Source organism: Melanerpes formicivorus, unplaced genomic scaffold (assembly GCF_026170545.1).
Source record: "Melanerpes formicivorus ecotype bairdi unplaced genomic scaffold, bMelFor1.0.p_v2 SCAF_26, whole genome shotgun sequence".
In the NCBI taxonomy this organism is placed as follows: domain Eukaryota; kingdom Metazoa; phylum Chordata; class Aves; order Piciformes; family Picidae; genus Melanerpes; species Melanerpes formicivorus.
The window spans coordinates 10,490,833-10,517,417 of NW_027142378.1; the positions used below are offsets into that span (position 1 = coordinate 10,490,833).

At 64.0% G+C, this 26,585-nt stretch overlaps 1 protein-coding gene across 1 annotated transcript; it reads left to right on the plus strand.

The window, feature by feature from the left end:
- Window positions 1-26,523, plus strand: CUL9 (cullin 9). Its single transcript, XM_068153630.1, is given in 44 exon segments — window positions 1-58; window positions 2,834-3,442; window positions 4,222-4,376; window positions 5,037-5,341; window positions 5,343-5,469; window positions 5,471-5,557; window positions 5,691-5,826; window positions 6,522-6,712; window positions 7,142-7,289; window positions 7,428-7,544; window positions 7,747-7,945; window positions 8,191-8,398; window positions 8,480-8,673; window positions 8,768-8,973; window positions 9,097-9,322; window positions 9,757-9,862; window positions 10,170-10,397; window positions 10,485-10,575; window positions 10,750-10,921; window positions 11,091-11,196; window positions 11,645-11,740; window positions 11,825-12,000; window positions 12,745-12,878; window positions 12,957-13,163; window positions 13,444-13,559; window positions 13,708-13,890; window positions 14,172-14,320; window positions 14,862-15,167; window positions 15,169-15,320; window positions 15,401-15,546; window positions 16,215-16,332; window positions 16,687-16,889; window positions 16,969-17,228; window positions 17,306-17,669; window positions 17,973-18,113; window positions 18,915-19,079; window positions 19,171-19,334; window positions 20,949-21,042; window positions 21,266-21,340; window positions 21,824-21,934; window positions 23,013-23,130; window positions 23,484-23,617; window positions 24,635-24,726; window positions 25,550-26,523. Coding segments are annotated over 43 exon segments (7,527 nt in total). The 5' UTR covers window positions 1-58; window positions 2,834-2,847; the 3' UTR covers window positions 25,776-26,523.
- Window positions 26,524-26,585: the final 62 nt, after the last annotated feature.

The following is a 26,585-nucleotide window of genomic DNA, read 5'->3' on the forward strand; positions in this document are numbered from 1 at the left end:
TAGCGGGCGTGGTCTCCGGGGCCCTGCGTGCCGAGGCCCGGCGGCGGCGGCGGCGGCGGTAGGTTGAGGGTCGCGGCAGAGGGGGGAGCGGGTGGGCTGCTGCCGCTTCGCCCGCCCTGGGCAGGGGGGCCGCGGATCCGGGCTGCCGCCTCGCCCGCGGGCCGGTGCGGGAGGAGAGCGGCAGCGGCGCCCGTGGGGCCGGGGGGCGCTGAGGGGCCGCCTCCTGCTCTCCGTGGCCAGGGAAAGGCGGGGGGCGAAGGTGAGCCGCCGCCCGGTGCGGTGGGGCCGGGGCGCAGCGGAGGGAGGAGGAGCAGGGAGGGCCTGGCTGGCATGGCTGGCATGGCTGGCATGGCTGGCCTGGCTGGCATGGCTGAGGGGTCCGGAGCGGCCCGGCAGGGAGCCGCCTCGCCGCGGCGGCCATTGCCGAGGCAGGTCGGGTGTTCAGCGGCCCTGCTGGCCTGTGCGTGCTGCGGTGGAGTTGTGTTGCCATCGGCTGAGCAGCGCTGCTGCTTCGCTGCTTCTCTTGCTGCTGTGTGCTCAGTGAGGGCCTGCATCCAGTGGAGTCCCTCAGGGGTCAGTGCTGGGACCACTGCTGCTCAGTACATTCACCAGCGACCCGATCAGAGCCTGGGCTGCAGCGGGAGAAGTGTGGCCAGCAGGGCAAGGGAGGTGATCCTCCCCCTCTGCTCAGCTCTGCTGAGACCCCACCTGGAGTACTGCCTCCAGTTCTGGAGCCCCTATTACAAGAGGGATGTGGAGGTGCTGGAAGGTGTCCAGAGCAGGGCCAGGAGGATGAGCAGAGGGCTGGAGCTGCTCTGCTGTGAGGACAGACTGAAGGAGTTGGGGCTGTTCAGTCTGCAGAAGAGAAGGCTCCCAGGTGACCTCATTGTGGCCTTCCAGTGTCTGAAGGGGGCTACAGGAAGGCTGGGGAGGGACTGCTCAGGATCTCAGGGAGTGATAGGACTAGGGGGAATGGAATGAAGCTGGAGGTGGGGAGATTCAGGCTGGAGGGGAGGAGGAAGTTCTTCCCCATGAGAGTGGTGAAGCCTGGAATGGGTTGTCCAGGGAGGTGGTTGGGGCCCTGTCCCTGGAGGTGTTTAAGCCCAGGCTGGCTGAGGCTCTGGCCAGGCTGATCTAGTGTGGGGTGTCCCTGCCCATGGCAGGGGGGTTGGAGCTGGATGATCCTTGTGGTCCCTTCCAACCCTGACTGATACTATGACCTGGATGAGGGCACTGAGTACACTGTCAGCAAGCTTACTGAGGACACCAAAGTGGATGGAGTGTCTGACACACTGCGGGGTTGTGCTGCCCTTCAGTGGGACATGGGCAGGGAGGAATTTGATGAAGTTCACCAAGGGCAACTGTAGAGTCTGGCACCTGGGAAAGAGCAACCCCAGGGACCAGGAAAAGTTGGGGACTGACCTGCTGGGGAGCAGTGAAGGGGAAAAGGACCTGGGGGGTCTTAATGGTTGGGATGTTGACCATGGGCCAGTAATGTGCTTTTGTGGCCAAGAAGGCCAATGGTATCCTGGGTTCCGCTAGAAAGGATGTGATCAGTAGGTCAAAAGAGGTTCTTCTGCCTCTCTACTCTGCCCTGGTGAAGCCACATCTGGAATAGTGTGTCCAGTTCTGGGCCCTTCAGTTCAAGAAGGACCTCAGGGAACTGTTTGAAAGTCCAGTACAGAGCCAGAGACGTGATGGAGTGGAACATCTTCCTCATGAGGAGAGACTGAGGGAGCTGGGGCTCCTTGATTTGGAGAGGGAGACTGAGAGGTGACCTCATTCATGTTTATAAACATATAAAGGGAGAGTGCCCAGAGGCTGGAGCCAGGCTCTGCTCAGTGGTGCAAGGGGCAGTGGGTGGAAGCTGAGGCACTGGAAGTTCCATGGGAACAGAAGGAAGACTTTTTTCCCTGGGAGGCTGACAGAACACTGGCACAGGCTGCCCAGGGGGGTTGTGGAGCCTCCCTCTCTGGATGCTCAAAACCTGCCTGGATGTGTCCCTGTGTGATCTGCTCTAGGTGACCCTGCTCTGGCAGGGGGGTTGGACTGGATGATCTCTCCAGGTCCCTTCCAGCCCCTAACATTCTGTGATTCTGTGTTTCTACTGCCACTTGCCTGAACCTCTCTGAGCATCTTCTTATCAGACTCTGATCTGGCATGCCTTGTAGTAATGAAGTCAGTCCATTGTGGGTAGTGTTGTATGTCATTGGCCATCTGGTTGTTGGCACTCAGACTGCAGATTATTTCATGCTCCTCTTTCCATGGATCAAAGAAGTGCCGTGGCTGCTTCTTTGCAGCCCCAAGCTATGCAATCAGAACAATCAGGCAGCAGAGAGTTGAATTTGCCCATAAAGAAAACATTGCAAAGGCAGAGAATACCTGAGATAGGGCCAAGGAGGAAATACTGAGGGGCTTTTAGGTAGTGACCTGATTTGATGGGTATGAACTTGATCTGGGAGAAGGCTGTGGTCATTTTCTTCACTGCCTGGTGACTGAAGTTTGGTCCAGCTCCACAGTGAGAGTGCCCTGAAGTCTAAACAGGTGTAAATTGTAAATAACAGGGACAACAGAAGTGCAAAAGCAGCAGCTTGGTCAGGGTCATGTTGTAGGGGCTGGCAGCAGGTCATTATGAGAATCTGAATAGGCTTCTTGAAGAGAACCTCATTCAGTGTGTGCCAGTAATGCTGGGAGCAGGGGTTGTGTATGAAGCACTGGCTCACTTTCTTGGGCCTTTTCTTGCACTGCTGCTGTCTGCGGGGCTTGCTTACACTTTTGCTGGCACGAAGCTCAGAAAGAAGAGCTTTCCTCTGCTTCCCCTCTGTCTCTGCAGGCACATCTCCTGTCATGGTGAACGAGAGGCACAATGGCAACCTGCTCGTGCAGCTGGGCCCCCGGCTGCAGGCCTGCCCGCAGGAGCTGCTGCGGCAGCGGCGGGGCCACGACGGGCAGCCCGAGTACCTGATCCAGTGGAGCGTAGTCAGCTCGGAGCAGGGAGCGGTGGAAGGAGGCAGCAGCTCCTCCGCAGAGAGCAAGCCAGAGAAGATCTCGCTGTGGATGTCTGCAGAAGAGGTCTGTGCCAGCTGCCCGGCCTTGCTGGGCAAGAGGAAGCCGGCAGGGCCGTGGGGGAAAGGGGAGGAGGCAGCCGGCCCCTCGGCTGCAGACGGCCCCCCGGAGGAAGAGTGGCTGCAGGAGATGAAGGCTGACGTCAGGAGCCTGGTGCGCAGAGCTGGCCGGCAGATGGCCGAGGCCGGGGCCCCCGAGGCCTCCGTCCTCCACACCGTCCACGTGCTGAGCGCCTACGCCGGCATCGGCTCGCTGGCAGACGCCTTCAGGGAGGCAGGAGCCCTGGAGCTGCTGCTGAAGATGCTGTGCCACCGGGAGCAGGAGATCCGCCGCAGCGCCGGCAAGATGCTGAGGGCCCTGGCTTCGCACGACGCAGGTGGGAGCTGCTGCTGCTGGGTGCCACTGGGGAAGTGCTGCTGGGCAGCTGGGGGCCAGTCCTGCTGCAGGGGTGGGGTGCCTGGGAAGCAGGCTGCCTGGAGGCTTGTTGGGCTCCAGGGGAAGAGTCAACCTGGAGCTTCCAAGTGGCTTCTGGGTGGTAATTGCCTGGGGTGCTGTAGGACTTGGGAGCAGTTTGCCCTGATGGGTTCCTGACCTGGGATGCGACTGTTTAGGAGTGGTAAGGGCCATTAGGGGTGAGTGTCCCCTCCAGCAGGGCCCCAGCCTGGGGATCTGAGGTCCCTCAGACTGAGAGGTGCAGCTGTCAGTTTGCTGTTTGCAGGATCAAGCAGTAGCACAGCTGAGCACCCATCCCAGAGCTGTCTCTCAGGACACTGCCCCAGGCAGCCACAAGGTTGCTGATGGTGGTGTGTCCCACAGGACATCTGGCTTTGCCTGTCCTAGGGCCCAGGTCCGTGTGGCTCTCCATTTGGGCAGATGTGGGTCTGGTTCAGGTGCAAACTCCACTGTTTTGTTCCCTGGAGCCCTGTTCTGGAGTCAGTTCTCCGGGGTTGCTGCTTTAGGGGAACCTCACAGCTTCAGGGGAACCTCACAGCTTCAGGGGTGGAAGAAATGCAGTGGAGCAAAACGGTGCCAGTGCAGCTGGATGGTTCTGGGTGACACTGAGCAGCAGAGCTGCTCCTTGCCTGCAGGTCTCTCTCACACAGGGAGGGTGGGGTGAGGGTTGTCTTTATGGGACCTGAAGAGTCTCTGTTGCAGGGAGCTGGGCCTATGTCCTGCTCTCCCTGAGCCAGCAGGATGGCATTGAGCAGCACATGGACTTTGAGAGTCGCTACACCTTGCTGGAGCTGTTTGCTGAGACCACCTCCTCTGAGGAGCACTGCCTGTCCTTTGAGGGGATTCACCTTCCCCAGGTATCAGCCAGCCCTGCCAGCCTGTGGCTGCTGGGAGCCAGGAGCGGGGAGAGTTGGGGGCTAAGCCGGCGTCCTTGTCTGGGGCAGGAGGGTCGTCAGCAGTGGCAGCTGAGCAGGAGTGCATGTTGGCAGAGCTGGCACAGGCTGCTGGGCTCGGCTCGAGGCTGAGGGGAGGTGGAGAGGTGCATGGAGAACCTTGTCTGTGAGCAGGGGCTGAGGGTGGGCTGAGAGGTCTCTGCTGCTGGCTGCTGCTGTGGAGTTCTGGCGGGAGCCTGTCTGTGGATGTGCTGGGGTCTGGGGCAGAGCTGGGGGCTGGAGTGGCCCTGCAGGCCAGGACCCGACAGCCCTGCTGGTTGCAGCTCTGGAGCTGTGGCAGGAGCCTGTCTGTGGATGTGCTGGGGTCTGGGGCAGAGCCGGGGCCTGGAGTGGCCCTGCTGGGTGCAGCTCTGGAGCTGTGGCAGGAGCCTGTCTGTGGATGTGCTGGGGTCTGGGGCAGAGCTGGGGGCTGGAGTGGCCCTGCAGGCCAGGACCCGACAGCCCTGCTGGGTGCAGCTCTGGAGCTATGGCAGGAGCCTGTCTGTGGATGTGCTGGGGTCTGGGGCAGAGCCGGGGGCTGGAGTGGCCCTGCAGGCCAGAACCCGAGAGCCCTGCTGGTTGCAGATCCCTGGCAAGCTGCTGTTTGTCCTGGTGAAGCGCTACCTGCGCGCCACCTCTCTCTTGGAGAAGCTGGGCGGCGACACGGGGCAGGGCGGGGAGCGGCAGGACTGCGCCGTGCCCGGCGCGGTGACGGAGGAGAGCAGCCGAGCGAAGCAGGAGTTCGAGTTCAGCACGGCCATGGGCAACCTGCTGCTGGAGCTGGCGCACGTGATGGGCTGGGACGAGGGCCAGCCGCCGGAGCCCCCGGCCCGGCGGGAGCCGCGGCCCCCCGGCGGCCGCTCCATTTTCCAGCGCGGGGGCCGCGTCCCGCAGCGCCGCTCCGGCGGCCGCCGGCTCCTCGCCGCGGGTGCCCGGCGCCCCGCGGGCGCGCTCGGCCCTCCCGAGCCGCGGGGGCTGCGCCGAGCACGTGCGCGCGAGGCTGGCGCGCGGCGCGCGGGGTGCGCGTGCTGCAGGACTTGGAGCAGCTGCGCGCGGGCGACGAGGGCCAGGTCCTTCAGAGCGGCGAGAGCGTGCCGCACGTGCAGGTGGGCTGCGCGGGGGGGGCGGGGGCTGCGCGGGGGCCTCGCGTGGGAGGCGCGGGCCTGGACCCGGCGCGGGCTGAGCCCCTCCGGGCTGAGCGCCGCTGGGCTGAGCGCCGCCTCCGGGCTCTCTCCTCAGGTGTACTGGCACGGCCTGGGCCGTACCTCCTGGGTGCACTGGCACATGCTGGAGGTCGTCGGCCCTGCGGAGCAGGAGGGGCTGGAGGGGCCGGGGAAGGTGTGCGCTGGGACGTGCAGCCGCAGGGCAGCAGCAGGTGAGCAGCCTGGCAGCTGGGCAGGAGGGCTTTCCCCTCAGCCCCTCTGCAGCTGCAGCCTGGCACTGCAGCGGGTGAGCAGCCTGGCACTGCAGTGGGTGAGCAGCCTGGCACTGCAGCGGGTGAGCAGCCTGGCAGCTGGGCAGGAGGGCTTTCCCCCCAGCCCCTCTGCAGCTGCAGCCTGGCACTGCAGTGGGTGAGCAGCCTGGCACTGCAGTGGGTGAGCAGCCTGGCACTGCAGTGGGTGAGCAGCCTGGCACTGCAGTGGGTGAGCAGCCTGGCAGCTGGGCAGGAGGGCTTTCCCCCCAGCCCCTCTGCAGCTGCAGCCTGGCCCTGTGGGTGCCGCTGGCACTGGGTGTTTGGGTGCCCCAGCCTGGCTGATCCAGGCCCAGGGGGCACTGCTGGGGAGCAGCGAGCTGAAGGTGCCCATGAAGGTGCCAGCTCTGAGCGCCCAGAGGGGTCCAAGTGAGGATGGTTGTCCCCAGCTCTGTGCCTTCTAGGGTCTCCTGCCAGCACGTTCCCCTTTCTTGGCGCCCTGCTGTCAGCTGCTTTCCCACAGCAGGCTGTGGGGCAGAGGGGCCCTGTTGTGCCCAGCTGGTCTGCAGGAGCTGTCTCCCTGGGGCAGTGGGGAGTGCAGCAGAGGGTGGGGAGAGGGCAGAGCCGGCAGTGCCCTACCTTGCTGTGCTCCCCTGCAGCTGCCCGGCCGCTGCTCTGCAAGCCCTCGGGGGGGCTGCACTCCCTGCCTTACCTGAGGGAGCAGCCCAGCAAGGCTGCCGAGGCGCTGAGCCGAGCGGAGTGGTGGGAGCTGCTCTTCTTGGTGAGGAAGCTGGAAGCAGAGGAGCAGAAAGAGATCATCTGCCTCATCCAGCAGGAGCAGGGAGAGCAGGTGTGAGGGGCTGGGCCTGGAGGAAGGAGCTGATGGCCAGCGTGAGCTGTGCAGGGAGAGCCTGGATGGGGCAGAACCAGGGCTGAAATGGGAGGGGGAGAGAGGGGTGGGGAAAGCCTGGGGAGCTGGGCACAGCTAAGGGTCGAGGAGAGATGTCCCTGGCAGAGTGAGTGAGTGAGTGAGTCCAACAAGGTCTGGGCAGGTGAGGCAAGGCCAGGGGGGACTGTGCTGGCTGTGGTGGGTGGGGAGTGCAGGTGGGAGGTCTGGGCCGGGGGTAGTTGGCCTGGGGACGGGGAGGGGAGGGGAGGGTGGCAGCGGGGAAGGGCCCTGGGGGCCTGTGGCGGGGCAGGCTTTGTGTTTGCTCTGGCAGTGGCTGTGACAAGGGTTGTGTGGTGAGTGGTGAGGGTTAACTTGAGCTCATCTGTCCAGCTGTTGGAGGTGGATGAAGAAGCTCTGCTGCAGCTGTCAGTGCCTGCAGAACTGGCCCAGAAGGTGCTGCAGGCAGTGGAGAAGCGGTGCCAGGGCAGCGCTCGCTGTGACCTGCGTAGCTCCCACGTCTACACCAAATACTTCCTCGGTAGGGGGGCTGAGCAGGCCGGTGGGGGGGGCACCTCGATGTCCTCGGAGGGTGGTGGCTCTGGGAGCCTTGTGCCTGAAGGCAGAGTGGCCAAGGCAGCAGGGAGCCTCTGTGCAGCCCAGCAGAACCTTTCTGCAGCCGCGGTGCCGCCGCCAGCCCCTGCCGCAGCAGCCAAGGGGGATGCCCAGCTGTTCAGCGAGCTGCTGGAGAGGGAAGGGCTGCTCCTGCCAGAGGTGACCGAGGAGCAGAGCAGAGGTAATCCCCTGCTAGGTGCTGGATGCTGCCCCCAGGGGGGCAGAGGTGGCTCCGCTGCCTGAGCGGAGGAAGACCCTGGGCAGGGCACGGGAGGCCAGGTGCCCCAAGGCTGCCTGGGCAGGGTCTGTGGGCACCTGGCAGCCCAGGAGCTGCCGGCGGTGTCGCTGCCTCCCTGAGTCCTGTGCCTTTGCTTCCCTCCCAGCAGTGCTGGGCAGCTGCAGCGGGGTGAGTGCCAGGGCCTCGCTGGCCCAGGTGGCAGCCATGGTGGAGGTGATGGAGAGCAGCAGGCCGGAGCTGGGGCTGTGCTTGGGTGGGCTCAAGCACATCCTGAAGTTTCTGGAGGAGGAGCCTGAGCAGCGAGTGGGCCAAGTGCAGGATGGTCTGGAGAGCAGGAGTGTGGGGTGAGGCACGGGGTGCTGCACAGCCCTGCCGCCGGCCGGGGGAGCGCGGGAGGAGCCGGTGGCCGTGTGAAGTCCCTGCAGGGTGGGCAGGGGCAGAGGAGGCTCTCAGTGCCTTAGTCCCGGGCAGGCTGCTGGCCGGGGCTGCGGCGGAGCTGCGGGCAGGGAGGAGGCGTCTGGCGGGGCCGAGGTGCCGCCGTGGCGCCGGCAGCGCTCGGGGCGGCGCTGAGGCATCCTTTGGCGTGCAGGGAGCGGCTGGTGAAGGTGGCGGTGGAGCTGCTGAGCGGCCAGGCGGCAGAGAAGGCTCCGGCGGCGGCGACGCTGCGGCTGCTGGCCCTGCTGCTGGCCAGGCACGACTGGAGGGTGGCGTTCGCCACGGAGGGCGGCGTGCGAGCTGTGCTGGCCTGCATGCGGCGGCACGGCTCCTCCGCCCTGGTGCAGCAGGCGGGCCTGGCGGTGAGCGTGGCGCAGGGCAGGCTGTGCCGGGGCGGGGGAGCTGCCCGCCGCCCTCCCTGCTGACCGCCTGTGCCCTCCCAGGCCCTGAAGGTGCTGGTGGGAGCCGAGGCTGCGAGCCCCGGCGGGGCTGGAGGGAAGGCCTCTGCCCTGAGCCACGCTGACGCCCAGGTGATGCGGGAGATCTTTGCCAGCATCGGCTCCGCCTGCAGCGAGAGCTCGGCCAGCCTGCTGAGCGCCATCCCTGCTGCCATCAGCACCATGCAGAGGGTGCCAGGGTAGGGGCTGGGGGGGCGAGAGAGGCGAGCGGCCTGTGGGCTCGGGGGGCTCCGTGCCGGGGTGAGGCTGGTGGCCCCACGGCTGTCCCTGCAGGGGCTCCTCGGGGGTGCACAACGGCCTGGCGGTGGTGAAGATGCTGCTGGAGAAGCACCGGGGCCTGGCGGAGCAGCTGGTGAGCTGTGACCTCCCCAGGGTGCTGCAGAGCTGCTGGGGGCAGAGCAGCGACTGCCCCCAGGCGGCGCTGGCCCTCAGCGTGGCCAACAGCCTGGCGGAGCACCGGCTGCCCCCGGGCAGGGCAGGTAGCGTGCCCCCCCCCGTGCTGCCCCCGCAGGGCTGCAGCGGCCTCTGCCTCCCCTGCAAGGGCAGAGCAGTGCCGGCAGCTGTGGCGCCTGGGCTGGGCACACGTGTCCTTGTCGTGGCAGGCAGAGAGGCCCCGCTGGAGCCGGGGGCCGTGCAGATGCTGCTGGGTGAGCTGGGGGCCGGTGTCTTGTCGAAGGAGGTGGTGGTGGCCCTGGAGCGGCAGCTGAGCGCTGCCCTCCCCTCTGGCCAGGAGTCGCAGCTGCTGCAGGACCGCAGAAGCTTCAGGCTGCTGCTGCGCAGCTTGGAGCTGCTGGGAGCGGAGAAGGCTGTGAGCCTGAGTGTCCTCAGGTGGGTCCCGAGGGGGCTGAGCAGGGTCTGGCTCCTCCGCGGCGTGGGGTGAGCTGGGGGTGCTGTGGGGCAGGCAGTGTGTGTCTGGGGGTGCTGCTGGGGTGTGTCTGGGGGTGCTGTGGGGCAGGCAGTGTGTGTCTGGGGGTGCTGCTGGGGCAGGCAGTGTGTGTCTGGGGGTGCTGCTGGGGTGTGTCTGGGGGTGCTGTGGGGCTGTTCCTCAGCAGGGCACTTGTGGAGGTGCTGCCTGGGGTGTCCTGTGGCACAGCGCCCCCCGGGGCCGGAGCAGCAGCTGCCTGGGTGCTGGGGGTGCCCGGGGAGCCTCGGCTGCCGGTGGTCTGTGGGGTGCCAGCCCTTGGGGTGGGAGGGGGAGGCAGGGCTGGCTCTGGCACCGCGCTCGGCGTGCCCTCTCCTGAGCGGGCTCCTCTGTGCCTCAGGATCCTGAGCAAGCTCCTGGCCAGTGACCAGGAGGACGTGCTGCCGTGGCACGAGTGTGTGGAGCCCTGCTTGTCCGCCCTGCGTGCCCACAGCGGTGACCAGGAGGTGAGGGGGCTGAGGACAGCCCCGAGGCCGCGCTGGCTTTGCTCGGCTGTGCCGCACGGTGCCGGTGCCGGTGCCCGGGTCCCTGCCTGCGGCAGCCCGGCCTGGCTGTGGGCAGGGCAGAGGCGGGGAGCGGCTGGGGCGGGTGGCAGCGGCTGGGGGCGGGTGGCAGCGGCTGGGGCGGTGCCAGCGGCTGGGGCGGGTGGCAGCGGCTGGGGCGGGCACCGCCGCGGTGTGGGGCGCAGGGGAGGCAGCTGCCTGCTGCCGGGGCCGGGTCCCGGGCGGCTGCTGAGGGCTGCCTGCTCGCCAGGTGCTGCAGGAGGTGGTCGGCTTCCTGCACGGCCTGGCCAGCGCCAGCAAGGACTGCGCGGTGGTGATGTGCGGCGCGGGCGCCCAGCCGGCCTTGAGCCAAGCCCTGGCCAAGCACGGCTCGGTGCCGGCGCTGGCGCCGGCCCTGCTGGCCCTGCTGGCCGCCTGCGAGCGGCAGGCTGCGCTGTGCCGGCGGCTGAGCGCCAGCATCCTGAGCGGCTGCCTGCAGGTGAGCCTGGGGCGGCTGCGGGGCTCGGGGCCGCCCGGGGGCAGCCTCTGCGCCTCGCCCCGGCTGAGAGCCTCTGCCCCCCTGCAGCTGGTGCTGGGGCAGATCGAGGAGCACCGCCGGAGCCGGCAGCCCCTCGGCATCCCCTTCCTCGACGTCTTCCTGCGGCGCCTGTGCCGAGGTGAGCGCAGGGAGCGGGGCCGGAGCCCGGAGCCCGGTGCCCGCAGCCCGGTGCCCGCATCCCCGTGCCCGCATCCCCGTGCCCGCATCCCCGTGCCCGCAGCCCGGTGCCCGCAGCCCGGTGCCCGCCGGGCGCTGTGCCGGCGGCTGGAGGCCTCCCGCGCTGTGCCCGCAGGCTCCAGCGTGGAGGTGAAGGAGGAGAAGTGCTGGGAGAAGGTGGAGGTCTCCTCCAACCCTCACCGTGCCGGCAAGCTGACGGACAGGAACCCCAAGACCTACTGGGAGTCCAACGGCAGCGCCGGCAGCCACTTCATCACCGTGCACATGCGGCGGGGGGTGGTGGTCAGGTGGGGCCGGGCCGGGGCTCTGGGAGGGCTGTGTGGGAAGCAGAGGGCTGCGGGGACCCGCGGGAGCCCTGCCCCAGCGCTCTGCGCCCCGGGCGCTGCGGGCGGCGGGGCCGAGGGGCCGGGCCGGGGCCGGGGGGCTGTGGGCAGCAGCCGGGTTGCTGTGCCGCAGGGAGATGAGCATGCTGGTGGCCAGCGAGGACTCCAGCTACATGCCAGCTCGAGTGGTGGTGCTGGGGGGAGACAGCCCTGCCACCATCAGAACGGAGCTCAGCTCGGTGAGTCTGGGGGGCTCTGCGCCCCTGGGGCCTGGGGCGGCGGTGGGGTGAGCCCTGGTGTGGCTGTGAAGGCCTGGCCGTGGTGTGGGGCCCTGGGAGGTGCCCCCCAGGGAGGTGAGGATGGCAGCAGCTGTGCCACAGAGCCTGCTGGCAGTGGGCATGGGGTGCTGGAGGGGCTGCAGAGCCTGCTGGCAGTGGGCATGGGGTGCTGGAGGTGCCGCAGAGCCTGCTGGCAGTGGGCATGGGGTGCTGGAGGCTCGGGGACAGGCAGCACTGCGAGCCCAGTCTGCAGCAGCCTGGTGTGCTGGGGTGCAGCAGCTGGCAGCGGGGGGCTGGCTGGCCGGGGGGCCCTGTGGCCGTGGGGGGGCTGCCGGGGGGCACAGAGGTTTCGGGAGGCCGTGGCAGGCCTGGGCACCGTGCCCGGGCGCTGAGGGCTGTGTGCCCGCAGGTGAGCGTCCTGCCCTCGGCCAGCAGAGTGACCCTGCTGCAGAACGTGAGCCGCTTCTGGCCTCTCATCCAGGTGCAGGTGAAGCGCTGCCAGCAGGTAGGGAGCGGAGGCCGGGCAGGGAGCCGGCGCCCGGGGTGCCGGGGCCGCGCCCCAGGAGCTGAGGGCGCCGCCGTCCCCTAGGGTGGCATCGACACTCGCGTGCGCGGCATCGAGGTGCTGGGGCCCAGGCCCAGCCTCTGGCCCGTCTTCAGGGAGCAGCTGTGCCGCCGGACCTTCCTCTCCTGCAGCGCTCTGGCTCGTGCCTGGTGCCAGGAGCTCAGCCGGGACCGGGGCCGGCTGCTGCAGCTCTCTGGCAAGTGAGTCGGCTGCGGGCGGTGCCCGTCGCCCCCTCCGCGATGTCTGACAGCCACAGGCTGCTGGGCACGAGTGGGGCTGCAGAGCCCTGGCACCTGCCAGGGGGCAGGGCAGGGAGCGCTGCCAGGCTCTGCTCTCCTGGGGCAGTCTCCCTGGCGGGCAGCAGCTGCCCTGTGGCACTGCTGGCTGCCCTATGGCACTGCTGGCTGCCCTGTGGCACCGCTGGCTGCCCTGTGGCACCATTGGCTGCTCTGCGGCGCCGCTGGCTGCCCTATGGCACTGCTGGCTGCCCTGTGGCACTGCTGGCTGCCCTGTGGCACCATTGGCTGCTCTGCGGCGCCGCTGGCTGCCCTGTGGCACTGCTGGCTGCCCTGTGGCACTGCTGGCTGCCCTGTGGCGCCGCTGGCTGCCCTGTGGCACTGCTGGCTGCCCTGTGGCACTGCTGGCTGCCCTGTGGCACTGCTGGCTGCCCTGTGGCGCCGCTGGCTGCCCTGTGGCACTGCTGGCTGCCCTGTGGCGCCGCTGGCTGCCCGGTGGCACTGCTGGCTGCCCGGTGGCACTGCTGGCTGCCCTGTGGCACAGCTGGCTACCCTGTGGCACCGCTGGCTGCCCGGTGGCACCGCTGGCTGCCCTGTGGCACTGCTGGCTGCCCTGTGGCGCTGCTGGCTGCCCTGTGGCACCGCTGGCTGCCCTGTGGCGCCACTGGCTGCCCTGTGGCACCGCTGGCTGCCCGCTGCCCCTTGCAGGCTGAACCGAGCGCTGCAGCACGAGCAGGGCTTTGCTGACCGCTTCCTTCCTGATGCTGAGGCAGCCCAGGCCTTGGGCAGGACGTGCTGGGAGGCCCTGGTGACCCCCTTGGTGCAGAGCATCACCAGCCCAGGTACCCTGCTCTCTCCCGTGCCCAGCTGCGCCGTGCCCTGGGCAGAGGCTCCCTGCTCTGAGTCTCTTTGCCTTGCAGAGCCCAATGGCAGCAGCCCCCTGGCCTGGCTGCTGGGCGAGTACCTGGAGAGCCTGGAGTGTCCCCAGCCTGCCCCCAGCCGTGGTGCCCCCAGCCGTGGTGCCCCCAGCCGTGGTGCCACCTTCGGGCCCCGCGTGCGGCGCCTGACCCAGCTGCTGGTGCACGTGGAGCCAGCCTGCCCAGAGCCAGAGCAGGCCAAAGCTGCTGGTGAGTGAGGGAGGGAGGAGCTGCTTCCCCCTGGGCCTTACAGGGCAGGGCTCCAGAGTGCCAGGCTGCAGCTGTGGGCATCCGCTGGGAAGCTCTGGGCATGGCCTTGTGGCACAGGAGGCTCCTGAGCCCTGCGGGGAGGGCTCCTGGCCGTCCCCCCGCAGTGGCCAAGCCCCTCTGGCATCCCCTCTGCCCCCCAGGGAGAGGCTGAGGCTGCTGCTGCTCAGCGTGTGGGGGCTCCCCAGGGAGCCCTGCCGAGCCCAGGTTTGTCTCTTGTCAGGTGGGAAGGAAGGAAAGGACAAGGAGGAGCCTGCCAGGGCTGCCAGGGCGGCAGTGGAGAAGTCAAGCAGCCTGTGGGGCATCTGCCAGTGCTGGCAGGGTGTGGTGCAGCAGCAGGTAGAGCTGGGAGGGCTGGGCAGGGGGGCTGCAGGGGGGGTGTGCCAGACCCTGCGCTGGGTGGGCTTAGGTGGGAGTGGTGAGCGTGGCCTGGCAGCGCCCTGGGGTCCTGCCCCGGCGCCGAGCCCTGCTGTGCTGTGTCCTGCAGGTGCAGCGGCTCCTGGAGCTGGCAGGGCAGGCACCAGACCTGGTGGAGCGCTACTGCCAGCTGTACCAGCGCCTGCGCCGCGCCACGGAGGAGCTCTTTGGGCAGCAGGGCTCCTTCCTGCTGGCCCTGGGCCAGGGCTTTGCAGGGGCTTTGGTGCAGCTGCCCTTCCCTGCTGCCCTGCAGGTGAGTTGGGGAGCGTGGCCCCGGTGCCAGGCCCTGGCCCCGGTGCAGGCTGCGGAGGGTGCCCTGGCCCAGGGCCTGGGTGGCTCTCCAGGCTCCCCCCGCAGAGCCCTGCCCTGTTGGTGGCCCTGGGCAGCGCCCAGCTGCGGGCACGGCGCCGGGCACGGCGTGGCCCTGGTGCGCTCTGCCGTGGGCTGGTGCCTGCTTCCCTCGGGGCTGTGCCTGCAGCCCGGCCCCGTGGGCACCCTGCGCGGCCCTGCTGCAGCCAGCCCTGTCCCCTGCAGGTCAGTGAGCAGTTTGCCTGCTACCTGGACGGGCAAGTCCCGGAGCTGTGCGGGGCTGCAGGCAGCCTGGGGCCACTGCAGCAGATCCTGGAGCCCTTCCTGGCTGTCAGCGGCCTGGAGCTCGCCCACACCTTTGAGCACTTCTACCGGTGAGGGGCGCTGTGGCCGTGCCGGGGGGGCTGGCAGGCAGGGGGGGCTGGCAGGGGGGGCTGGCAGGGGGGGAGCTGGCAGGGGGCCTGGCAGGGGGCCTGGCAGGGGGGGCTGGCAGGGGGGCTGGCAGGAGGGGCTGGCGGGGGGGGGCTGGCAGGAGGGGCTGGCGGGGGGGGCTGGCAGGGGGGGCTGGCAGGGGGGGAGCTGGCAGGAGGGGCTGGCAGGGGGGGCTGGCAGGCAGGGGGGGCTGGCAGGGGGGGCTGGCAGGGGGGCTGGCGGGGGGCCTGGCAGGGTGCCTGGCAGGGTGTCACCGAGGCTGTGGCACAGCCTGAGCGTGGCAGCGGTGCTCCTGCTGGGCCTCTCCCGCTGCTGGTGTGTGGGGGGGAAGGCTGCCCGTGGGCAGTGCCAGGCTGCAGGGCAGGCTCCCTGCCGGTGCCAGGGGGGGCAGCTGGGCGCTGCTGGGCCCCTGGGGCCATCTGCGTGGCGGCGAGGGGCCGGGGGCCGAGGCAGCCCCTGAGCCGGCGCCGGTGGCCGCGGCAGGCACTACCTGGGGGACCGACTCCTGGCACAAGAGCCCTCGTGGCTGGAGGCAGCCGTCGTGGAGCAGCTCGGGCTGTGCTTCCCCAGCCGCTTCCCCCAGCAGATGCTGAGCAACTTGGCGCAGTCGGAGGAGCTGCAGCGGCGGTTTCGCCTCTGGCGGCTGCAGGAGCAGGACCAGCAGCTGCTGGAGCCGGACTCGGGGCTGGATGAAGTGAGCCTGCCGGGGGGGAGCTGGGGGCCGCCCGGCAGCAGCGCCGGGGCCCGCGCTGAGCCCCCGCTCTCCGTGCGCCCAGGGCCCGGGGCCGGCCTCGCCGGCAGCCGTGCCGGAGGTGAAGGTGCTGGCTCTGTCCCCGCGCTGCTGGCCCGTGTCCCCCCTCTGCTACATGGACGACCCGGGGAGGTTCTTCTCGGCGGCGCTGAGCTCCCCCCTGCAGCGCTTCGCCTCCTTCTGCAGGCGCAGTGAGTGCCGGGAGGGGCGGGGGGCCGGGGGGCGCCCGGCGAGGCTGCCGCGGCCCTGGCACCGAGGCTGTCTCCGGCAGGCCAGGCCTGGCTGGGCTGGGAGTGCAGCGAGCCCCGGCGGCTGCAGTGGACGTGGCTGGGCCACGCCGAAGTGCGGTTCGGAGCCTGCCTGCTGCGGGTGTCCACGCTGCAGATGTACATCCTGCTGTGCTTCAACGCTGCCCAGGTGGGGCTGGGGCCGGGGGCAGGGAGGCTGCAGGGGGGAGGGAGGCAGCTGGGGGGCAGGGAGGCAGCCGGGGGGGGGGGAGGGAGGCAGCCGGGGGGGGGGGGGAGGAAGGCAGCAGGGGGCAGGGAGGCAGCCGGGGGGAGGGAGGCAGCCGGGGGTCAGGGAGGCAGCCGGGGGGGGAGGGAGGCAGCCGGGGGGCAGGGAGGCAGCTGGGGGCAGGGTGGCAGCCAGGGGGCAGGGTGGCAGCCGGGGGCAGGGTGGCAGCCAGGGGGCAGGGTGGCAGCAGGGGGCAGGGAGGCAGCCGGGGGGGGAGGGAGGCAGCCGGGGGGCAGGGAGGCAGCTGGGGGCAGGGTGGCAGCCAGGGGGCAGGGTGGCAGCCGGGGGCAGGGTGGCAGCCGGGGGCAGGGTGGCAGCCAGGGGGCAGGGTGGCAGCAGGGGGCAGGGAGGCAGCCGGGGGGGGAGGGAGGCAGCCGGGGGGCAGGGAGGCAGCTGGGGGCAGGGAGGCAGCCGGGGAGGGAGGGAGGCAGCCGGGGGGGCAGGGAGGCAGCCGGGGGGGTGGCGGGACCGGGGGTCCCTGCGGGGGGCACCTGGGGCACCGGCCCCTCGGCTCTGGGCCTGTGGCTGCCAGGCCTGGGCTGGCCATCGCCCTCCTGCGCCGCTCCTGGCAGGAGGTGGCTGTGGAGAGCCTGCTGCAGGCCACAGGGCTCCCTGCCGACCTGGTGCACCATGCCCTGGCACCGCTGACCCGCAGCGAGGGCATCCTGGTGGGCAGCTGCATGCCAGGAGGTGAGCGTGGGGCTGGGGCGGCTCTGGGCTGAGCCCTGAGTCGGGGCTGGGGCTTGCAGGGGAGGCCAGGGTCCGGGCTGGGTCTGTCCAGGGGTGGTCAGTGTGTGGGGAGAGCTGAGGCCATGTGTTGGGCTGGGGCTGGGGTGCTGGGGGCGCTGGAGTGGAGCAGCTGGGCACTGGGGCCAGGGCTGTGTGCGTGGCTGCTGCCCAGGGCCATGTGCTGGGGCAGGGCTGGGGCTGCCAGCTGTGAAGGCAGCAGCTGGGAGGCCCAGGCTCGGGTCCAGGAGCCAGAGGAGGCCTGGGGCTCCTTCAGGGCCCAGCCGAGGGCTTGGCTGACCCTGGGCCGGGTGCCAGCTCCAGGTGTGCTGCGGCTGAACCCAGAGGCCCTGGCCCATGCCTCTGGCCCCCAGCTGAGGCTGCTGCCCCAGCAGAGGTACCTGAGGTCAGAGGGGGCTGACCCCAGCGTCCTGGAAAGGAAGAGGAACGTCCTCTGCTGCCTCATCACTCGCATCCTCAAGGTGGAGAAGCAGCTCCACATTGACAACCTGGTGTTCAGGGTATGGAGGGCCGGGGGGGCAGGGAGGGGCTGCCCAGCGCCGCAGCGCACTGCAGCCTGGGGCTCCTCGGCTGCTGCAGGTGACCGACGCCTGTCAGAAGGGGGAGCTGGGGCCGGGGCTGCGGTTCCTGAGCTTCTGCTGCCACAGTGTGGATGTGCTGTCCTGTGTGCTGCACCTGCTGAAGCAGGGTTACATCCGGCGCCAGGAGGAGCGGCCTCACGTCTTGGAGTACGTCCCTGCAGAGCCTACAGCCCCTTGCGGGGGCCAGGCACAGATGGTTTTCCAGAGGGGGCCCCCAGAGGCGTCTGCAGAGGAGGACAGCGTAGGCTCCCCGTGCTGGTAGGGATGCATGTCAGCAGCTGTGGAGGGCTGTGCATCTCCACCCTCTGTGGGCATGACACCTTTCTCCTTGGCAGGCTGGGCCCTGGCACGGGCAGGCTGGAGGAGTTTCTGCTGGCAACGCTGCAGGTGCCCATGGGGCAGACGCTCAGTCCCGAGGAGGCCAAGCTGCTCATGAACCAGACGGTGCAGCAGGTCCAGGACACTCTCAGCATCCCGGGGGATGTTGCCTGGCACCTCCTCATGCACTGCAGGTGGAATGTGGATTTTCTGATCCAGTGCTATGTGGAGAACTCTGAGACCCTGCTCATCTCCTCGGGGCTGCAAGTGCTGGATTCCCAGCCCCCTCCCAGCCCAGGAACCCCCTGCCCGGTCTGTGTGACCCAGCTGTGTCCCACTGAGAAGCCACCAACCCTCTGCTGCATGCACTACTGCTGCAAGGTGAAGGTCTTTGGTCTTTAGCTCCCTAGCTTGGTAGGGAATCACTGCTGCCTAGCTGGGGCAGCTGTTCTGTGAAGTTCTTAGCAGGTGGATTTCACAGAGCTAATGCATTCTGCTTTATCTGCTCCCTTGTGATCCACCAGCTCTTGGTTCATCTGTTGCCACTTGTGTGCCTTTGAGGAGTTATCCACAGCTGGTGGTGACTTCCTGCAGCCAGTGGTGGGTGGGCTTCCAGGGTCACACAATCCAGGTGGTGCAGCTCCCATGGAGCTCTGATGTCTCTCCCCTCTTCTGCCCTCACAGCCCTGTTGGAATGAGTATCTCACCACTCGCATTGAGCAGAACATGGTTGTCAGCTGCACCTGTCCCATAGCTGAGTGCCAGGCACAGCCAACTGCAGCCTTCATTTATTCCATTGTTTCTTCTGAGGAGATTATAGCCAAGGTGAGGTGGCTGTTGAGTGCTCCCAGGGCTGTTTTGTTTGGGTCAGCACTAGTGCAGATGAATGTGTTGGTGCTTTTCCCCTCCCTGAGTGTGTGGTAATGGAGGCAGACCAGATCTCTGCCCAGTGTTGTCACCTCCCATCATGGTTAGTAGAATCATAGACTCACAGAGTGGGAGGGGTTGGAAGGGACCTCTGAAGTCCAACCCCCCCTGCCAAAGCAGGATCAGCTAGGGCAGGCTACACAGGAATGCATCCAGATGGGTTTTGAAAGTCTCTAGAGGAGGCTCCACAGCCTCTCTGGGCAGCCTGCTCCAGCACACTCCCAGTGAAGAGGTTTCTCCTCATGTTGAGGTGGGGTTGGTACTAGATGACCTTTAAAGTCCCTTCCAAGCCACCATTCTATGAATGTGTGGAGGTCTCTGGTCCAACCAAACCGGTGCTCAAAGTAGCCAGGTGCCTGTGGGAGAATCTGAGGCTGAAGTGGAAACATACTGTTCCAGGTTCAGTCTTCTCTGCCTCTTACACTTCAGTAGCTCTGGGCAGTGATAAGATAACCTCCCTGCTGCCTTCTCCCCATGCTGAGCCAGCCCAGCTCACTGAACCTCCCCTCACACATTCTGTCTTCCAACCCCTGAATGTCTTGGTGGCCTGTGGATGACGTTTTCTTTAATCTCTTTATGTCTGCCTTGTGCTTGGGAGCCCAGTGTCCAGTGGTACCTCAGTGTCCAGTGGTACCTCAGTGTCCAGTGGTACCTCAGTGTCCAGTGGTACCCCATTACCCAAGTGTCTTCTTATTGCAGTATGAAAAAGCTGTCCTCAGAGGTTATGTTGAGTGCTGCTCCAACCTAACATGGTGCACCAACCCTCAGGGTTGTGATCAGATCCTTCTCAAGGATGGGCTTGGCTATGGAGCAGCCTGCTCCAAGTGCTCCTGGATGTCCTGCTTCAGCTGCAATTTCCCAGAGGTGAGGCTGAGGTGAAGCATGGGCAGCACAGCCTTGGGCTTGGCACACGCTGCTCTGCTTCCCCGTGCTTGACTCTCTCTCTCTCTTTCAGGCCCATTATCCTGCCAGCTGCAGCCACATGTCTCAGTGGGTGGATGATGATGGGTACTACGAAGGAATGACAAGTGAAGCCCAAAGCAAACATCTGGCCAAGCTCATTTCAAAGCGCTGCCCAAGCTGCCAAGCTCAGATAGAGAAGAACGAGGGGTGCCTGCAGTGAGTGTCCACTTCTGTTTGCTGCTGGGGGCAGGAAGAGGCAAAGACAGTTGGCTCCATTGTGCTCAGGTTTGGCTGTGGAGTAAGGGTTACAGCAGCTGTCATGTACAGCTTTAGAAGCATGAGTGATTCTTGAATCCCTTTAGTCCCAAGGAAGGGCAGAGTTAAATCCACTGATGGTTCTGTGGTGTCATCAAAACTCATGCTGCAGCACCTTTTTGTAGTGCACACTTGTCTGCTCTCAGAACCCACCCTGGACTTACAGAGGTGAGGGGAGGGAACAGCTCAGCACCATTCTTCCTTTCATCCTCACCTACTCCTAGAACTTGAAGCCATTTTCTTCTAACTGCCTCTTTTGAGCTGACTTGGATCTCTGTCAGCTTTTGTACATGATAGGGCAGTTAACCTGCAGCTTTGAAGCCAGGGCTTAGGAGTCACCCATTTGATTCTTTGGCTTAGGAGTCACAGGATGTTAGGGGCTGGAAGGGACCTGGAGAGATCATCCAGTCCAACCCCCCTGCCAGAGCAGGGTCACCTAGAGCAGATCACACAGGAACACATCCAGGGGATTCTCTAATATCTCCAGAGAGGGAGACTCCACAACCCCCCTGGGCAGCCTGTGCCAGGCTTCTGTCACCCTCACAGGGAAATAATGCTTCCTCCTGTTTCCATGGAGCTTCCTATGCCTCAGCTTCCACCCACTGCCCCTTGTCCTGTCACTGGGCATCACTGAGCAGAGCCTGGCTCCAGCCTCTGGGCACTCTCCCTCTACATATTTGTAAGCATGAATGAGGTCACCTCTCAGGCTCCTCTCCAAGCTCAAGAGCCCCAGCTCCCTCAGTCTCTCCTCATACAGAAGATGTTCCACTCCATCATTTTTCTGGCTCTGTGCTGGACTCTTTCAAGCAGTTCCCTGAGGTCCTTCTTGAACTGAAGGGCCCAGAACTGGACACAGTACTCCAGATGTGGCCTCACCAGGGCAGAGTGGGAAGAACATCTCTTGGCCTGCTGAGCACACCCCTCACCATTTGTTTCTTTGGCTTAGGACTCAGCATTTGTTTCTTGCACTGGCCCAGCACTGAGTGCCCAGCTTGGTACCCACATGTTGTATGTGGCCCTGGGGCTGTGCAGTTGCCTCCCACACTATGGAGTTAGTGCATTAGTGAGGGAAGAGATGAGGTGAGCTGCAGAATGCTTGGTTCACCCTTGGGGTGCTTGGGAAGTTGGTGCTAGTTTAGAATCACAGAATCAACCAGGTTGGAAAAGACCTCAGAGATCATCAAGTCCAACCTGGTACCTAATGCCTAACACCTCCTGACAACTGAACCATGGCTCCAAGTGCCACAGCCAGTCCTGTTCTGAACACCCCCAGGCATGGTGACTCCACCACCTCCCTGGGCTGCACATCCCAACTCATTTTTGGAAACACAGGGTGTGGGTTTAAGCATCATCTGCTTCCAGCCAGGGCTTGGCCAAACAGAGGCAGTGAGATGCATGGTGACTGGGGGTGACTGGGTGGCACACCAGCTCTGTGATGCAGAGGAGAGCCAGGAGGAAACTCTCTGCAGTTTGGTGTTAGGACTGAGTGATGCCCATTTGTCTCCTGCCATGCAGCATGACCTGTGCCAAGTGCAACCATGGCTTCTGTTGGCGCTGCCTCAAGCCCTGGAGTCCCACTCATAAGGACTACTACAACTGCTCTGCCATGGTGAGTGCTTTGCTGTCTCCAGTGGTTCCTGCTGGCGTTCAGATGCACCCAGCCTAGGAGAGAGAGGGTGAGGCGCTCTCCCCTTGTGCCCTTTCCTCTGGGCTTTGTGCCCTTGCCACTAGCATTGATGGTATTTTCAGAGGCTGTGTGTGTGGTAGCCATTTCCAGGCCACCCTGGTACTGGAGGGAGATTGCTACAGATTCCCTCTGCCCTTCCTTTCAGGTGAGTAAAGCAGCTTGGCAGAAGCAGCGATTCCAGGACTACAATGAGAGATGCACCTTCCATCATCAGGCAAGGGTAAGGCCTCCTTCCTTTGCAGGTGCTGATTGTTGTGGCCTCAGCCCTGCTGAGCAGGGCCATTTCTGTCCTGTCTGGATGTGGTTCACCTGAAGCTGTAAAAGCAGCTTTTGGATCCAGGTAGGGGGATCCCTGGCCATTTCACCCTTGCTCTGACACAAGGGACAGTTCTTGGCCTGCTTCCTTCTGCCAAGTGTCTCGTGGGGACTGCAAACCTGCCTTGTGGTACTCACGTGCTCACACGTGGAAGCAATGGCAACCAAGGGCTGAGGTCTGTCTAGAGCTGAGGTACTGTAAAAGGTTGAAGTGCTGGCATAGCAGAGAGGTCCTAGCTGGATGCAGTAAATGCTCTTGTGCTGCCCACATCTGGGGGGCACTTCAGGGTGCTTAGCAGCTTTCTGTGTGCAGAGTGCTGGCTGGTCAGTCTCCTGGAGTTTTTGAGCTTCTTCTCTTTTCTTTGTCCCTCTCCTTTGGTTATTGCAGGAATTTGCTGTGAATCTGAGGAGCAGAGTCTCTTCCATCCATGAGGTGGCCAAAATGAGAACTCTGAGCTTTGTTCTGGATGCCTGCAGAGTACTGGAGCAGGCACGGAAGGTGAGGCTGCGGAGCAGGTCTGCTGAGGTTTAGGCCTGGTTCTGTTGCTGTGTTCTATCCCTTCCTTAAAGTGAGGAGATGCCAGCCTTGCTCTACTCCAAACAAGGGCAGACAGACAAAAAGCTTGAGGGTGGGGATTAGCCTCCAGACAGAGTAAGAGCTCTTTTGTTGCATTTCCCTTCCCTCACTGTCAGCTGGGCTCTGTCTGCAGCGTTCCTCACAGTCGGGATTTAGAGCTCAGCTGAAGTTGACACCATGGAATCAGTGCAAGGATCTCTGGTTAGGGCTTGCAGATGCTGTGTTTGGTCCATTCCAGTTTGAGATGCCCCAGTGGTGGCACACTTAGCTTTTTGCAAACTCCCCTGATGCTGTGTCACTGGTAAGACTTCTCTCTTGATGCTCATGCTGTGATTTTCCTTCACTAGCTTCGTTTCACAGAGCCACAGAATTGCCCAGATTGGAAAAGACCTTGAAGAGCATCGAGTCCAATCATCAGCCTAACCCTGACCAGCCCCTGACCAAACCATGTTCCTCAGCACCACATCTACACAGCTCTGAAATACCTCCAGGGGTGGGGACTCCACCACCTCCCTGGGCAGCCTTTTCCCATGCCTGAGAACCCTTTCAGTGAAGACATTTTTCCTGATGCCCAACCTGAGCCTCCCTTGGCTCAACTTGAGGCCATTTCCTCTTGCTCTGTCATTTGCTACTTGGTTGAACAGACCAACCCCTACCTCACTTACTGCAGGAGTGGTCAGGCATGGGAACAGGCTGCCCAGGGGGTGGTGGAGTCAGCATCCCTGGAGGTGTCTGAGAAACCTGTGGCCATGGCAGGCTGGGACATGGTTTAGTGGCCATGCTGGTGGTTGGACTCAGTGATCTTAGAGGTCTTTTCCAACCAAAACAATCCTGTGACTCTATGATAGTGGTTCACTGGGCTGCTGACACAGAGCAGAAGCACTCTCAGGCCTCTCTCAGCTCCTGATGTGTAATGAAGTCTGGGAGGGTTTGGCTACTCTCTTCTTGCCCACTCTGGAGGTGAATGAGGATGCTGACAGCATGATCTGCACTGCTGCAGGTTCTGGCCTACTCCTGTGTGTACAGCTACTATAACCAGGACATTGAGAGCATAGATGTTGTGGAACAGCAGACTGAGAGCCTGGAGCTGCACACTAATGCTCTGCAAATCCTCCTGGGTAAGTCCCACAGCCTCTCCAAAGCAGAGACCAGCATTCCCAGCTGTCTGCTTCAAAGGGTGGCAGCTCTGCAGTGGGGTGACAGCACACACACACCAGCACCTAACTGCTCTCTCTTGCTTCTCCAAACCTCACTTTGCCTTCTTGATGTCATTTCTGGGAAACCCACTGATGCAGCCTGACTGCTGGTGGAGACCAATGCAGTGAGGCTCAGCATGTCCCTTCCAAGAGACAAATGTATGAGCACAGGGGACCTAAACACCTGTGCCTGCCTGCAAAATCAGAGTCAAGGGACTTGGCCTCTCCTGAGGAGTGCAGGCAAGTAGCCTGACTTTGTTGGCCTTGGATTGCAGAGGAAGCCTTGCTGAAGTACCAGGACCTGGCCTCTGCTCTTCGTCTCATGAAAGCAGAGCACTTCAGCGCGGGGCTGGAGTTGGTACACCAGATCAAGGAGCGGCTCTTTGCCATTCTCTGGCACTCCACACAGGTGAAGCCTCCCTGCCTGCTGCAGGTCTGTCTTGCTGTGATGGCTTGAAGCTCCAGGAGGGTGGATTTAGACTGGAGGTTAGGGAGAAATTCTTTCCAGTGAGGGTGGGGAGACACTGGAACAGGTTGCCCAGGGAGGTTGTGGGTGCCCCTTCCTGCAGGTGTTTAAGGCCAGGTTGGATGGGGCCTTGCTCACTCTGGTCTAGTGGAAGGTGCCCCTGCACATGGCAGAGGGGTTGGAACCAGATGATCCTCGGCTGCATCAGGAGAAATGTGGCCAGCAGGGCAAGGGAGGTGATTCTCCCCCTCTGCTCAGCTCTGCTGAGACCCCACCTGGAGTACTGCCTCCAGTTCTGGAGCCCCTAGCACAAGAGGAATCTGGAGGTGCTGGGAGGTGTCCAGAGAAGGGCCAGGAGGATGAGCAGAGGGCTGGAGCTGCTCTGCTATGAGGACAGACTGAAGGAGTTGGGGCTGTTCAGTCTGGAGAAGAGAAGGCTCCCAGGTGACCTCATTGTGGCCTTCCAGTATCTGAAGGGGGCTACAAGAAGGCTGGGGAGGGACTGCTCAGGATCTCAGGTAGGGAATGGAATGAAGCTGGAGGTGGGGAGGTTCAGGCTGGAGATGAGGAGGAAGTTCTTCCCCATGAGAGTGGTGAAGCCCTGGAATGGGTTGTGCAGGGAGGTGGTTGGGGCCCTGTCCCTGGAGGTGTTTAAGCCCAGGCTGGATGAGGCTCTGGCCAGGCTGATCTGGTGTGGGGTGTCCCTGCCCATGGCAGGGGGGTTGGAACTGGATGATCCTTGTGGTCCCTTCCAACCCTGACTGATACTGTGATACTATGACCTTGAATGGCCTTCCAGCCCAAACCATTCTATGGATCTGTGAAACTTGGAAAGGTGCCTGCTCAGCTGGAGGGACAGACTGTCAGGGCTGTGTGCATGCAGGGAAGGGTTTGCAGCACAAACCACACTCCAGCTGGGATCTTGTTCTCTCTCTTCTGACCGTTCTTCCACGCTGGCAGGATTTCCATGTCGGACTCCAGCCTTTGGCAGATGCCAGCCAGGGAAAGGTGGAACTCCCAAATGTGCCTGCTTCAGCCACTGACTCTGCAGGGTGAGTTTTCTGAGCAGGGTGACAGGGAAAGCTGGGTGAGTGCAGACAAAAAGGAGGGGACCTGAGTTTTCTGCTTTGCTCACTGACATATGGAAGAGTTAATCACAGGTATTGATCATTTGCCTCTGGAGCTGTGGTTTGAGGTAATGCCATAGGTGACTTAGGCAGTGTGCAGCTCTGGTGCAGAAAGCTCTCTCACTGACAGACCCTGTTGGGGAGGTTCCTCTCCCTGGACTCTCCTGGGTTTCTGTGGAAAAGTCACACTCAGAGGTGCAGCAGAGATGTAGGAGGTGTCTAGATGAGAGGAGCATGAAGGGGTCTGACATTTATCTGAAGAGGGAAATGGAGAAGAGGTGATGGCAGCTGCAAAAAGCTGTGAGCAGAGCTGGAATGGCTGGTTTGCTGTATCCCTGTCTTGGAGTACTGAGCTGGCAGGTGTGGTGGGGTGCTTGGAAGGTGGGGAGTTCCAAACCAAGTCCATTCCTGTAGGAGATGATGGTGGTGTCTGCTACCCCAGCATGACCAGCAAGTTCCCTCTGGCAGCTGCTGCACTTCTAGGAGCTGAACAGAGTGTTCCAAGAGAATGTTTTGGAGCAGAGCTTTTGGTCTCCTTGGAACGTGGCTGAGACACCAGAGCTGGTGGCAGGCTGCAGCTTGCTGCCCAGTCACAGCCCTGTGCTCCATGCATGGATAAGGCCTTCCCCTGGCCGCTGTCTCAGGCCTGCTCTGGGGTAGGGTTGCTGAGGGGATGCTGATGGGGAGGACGAGGGTGGTTGCTGTGCTGACAGCCAGGACTCTGCTCTGATACTCTCCTCCTCAACAGGCCAAAATGTACCATCCTGTGGGACTCCCCCAACACAAATGAAGGTGACAAAGAGGTTGAAGATGAGTATGAGCTGCAGTGGCAGGAAGGCTATGATGATGACGGTGACGATGATGATGACAGCGACGACGACGATGACTTTGATGAAGACAACTTTCTGTTTGATGCTGAGTCAGAAAACCTGGATTGTGACTCCTACTTTGATGAAGAAGATGCCTATGACTAGCAGTGGGCTGTCACCTGGCCTGCCAGCCTGGACCTCTGTCTTGACCAGTTTGTGCTGGCATCTTCCCTCAAAGCCAGTGAGTAGCTCTCAGGCAGAGCAAAGAGACATTTCTTCTGGGGGCTGCCTGTGCAGTGACTCACCTTTCCTGTACAGAAACTTTGCTCTGGGCTGGTGGGCTGCATCACTGTGCCCACCTCTCAGGAAGACATCTCCTTGCCTTTCTCCTTTCTCTCCACTGCTGCCCATAGCTCTCTCATCGAGTTGGAAGGTCACCGCTGAGCTGCACGGTGAGCACTGCTCGCCACCTGTTAAAGAGCTGTTCGGTGTCCTTGGGCATGCTGTCCCCAAGGGGTGGGCACAAGCAGAGAGGGCACTGTCTCATCCAGCCAGTGTTTAGAGGTGCTGTGAAGGGCTGAGTTTGCCCTCAAGTCAGAGCTGGTGGGGTGCCACAGCTGGCTGTTGTTGCAGTGCACTCTAGTTCAGGGTCGGCGTCTGCTGCCACTTGTTGGAGCTGTGGTCTGCGCTGCTGTGGAGCAGGATGGGCTGCTCTGAACAGCACAAGTTTGCAGGACTCTTCTGAAGTGCTTAGCTGTCCCCACAGGCACATCTGTGAGGTGCATCTGCAGTTACACACCTGCAGAGGTCCTTCAGATCATCCTTCCTCTTTGCAAAGGAAAAGCAAGCAGCCCTGAGGAGCAAGGGTTGGAGAAGGTTCTGTTTGAAGAAAGAAGCAGTTCTGTTACAAAAAGCTTTCTTCTAGCACAAGGCTCTGTGTTGTCTCTGGGGCACATGGGTGTGGAGGGAGAGCAG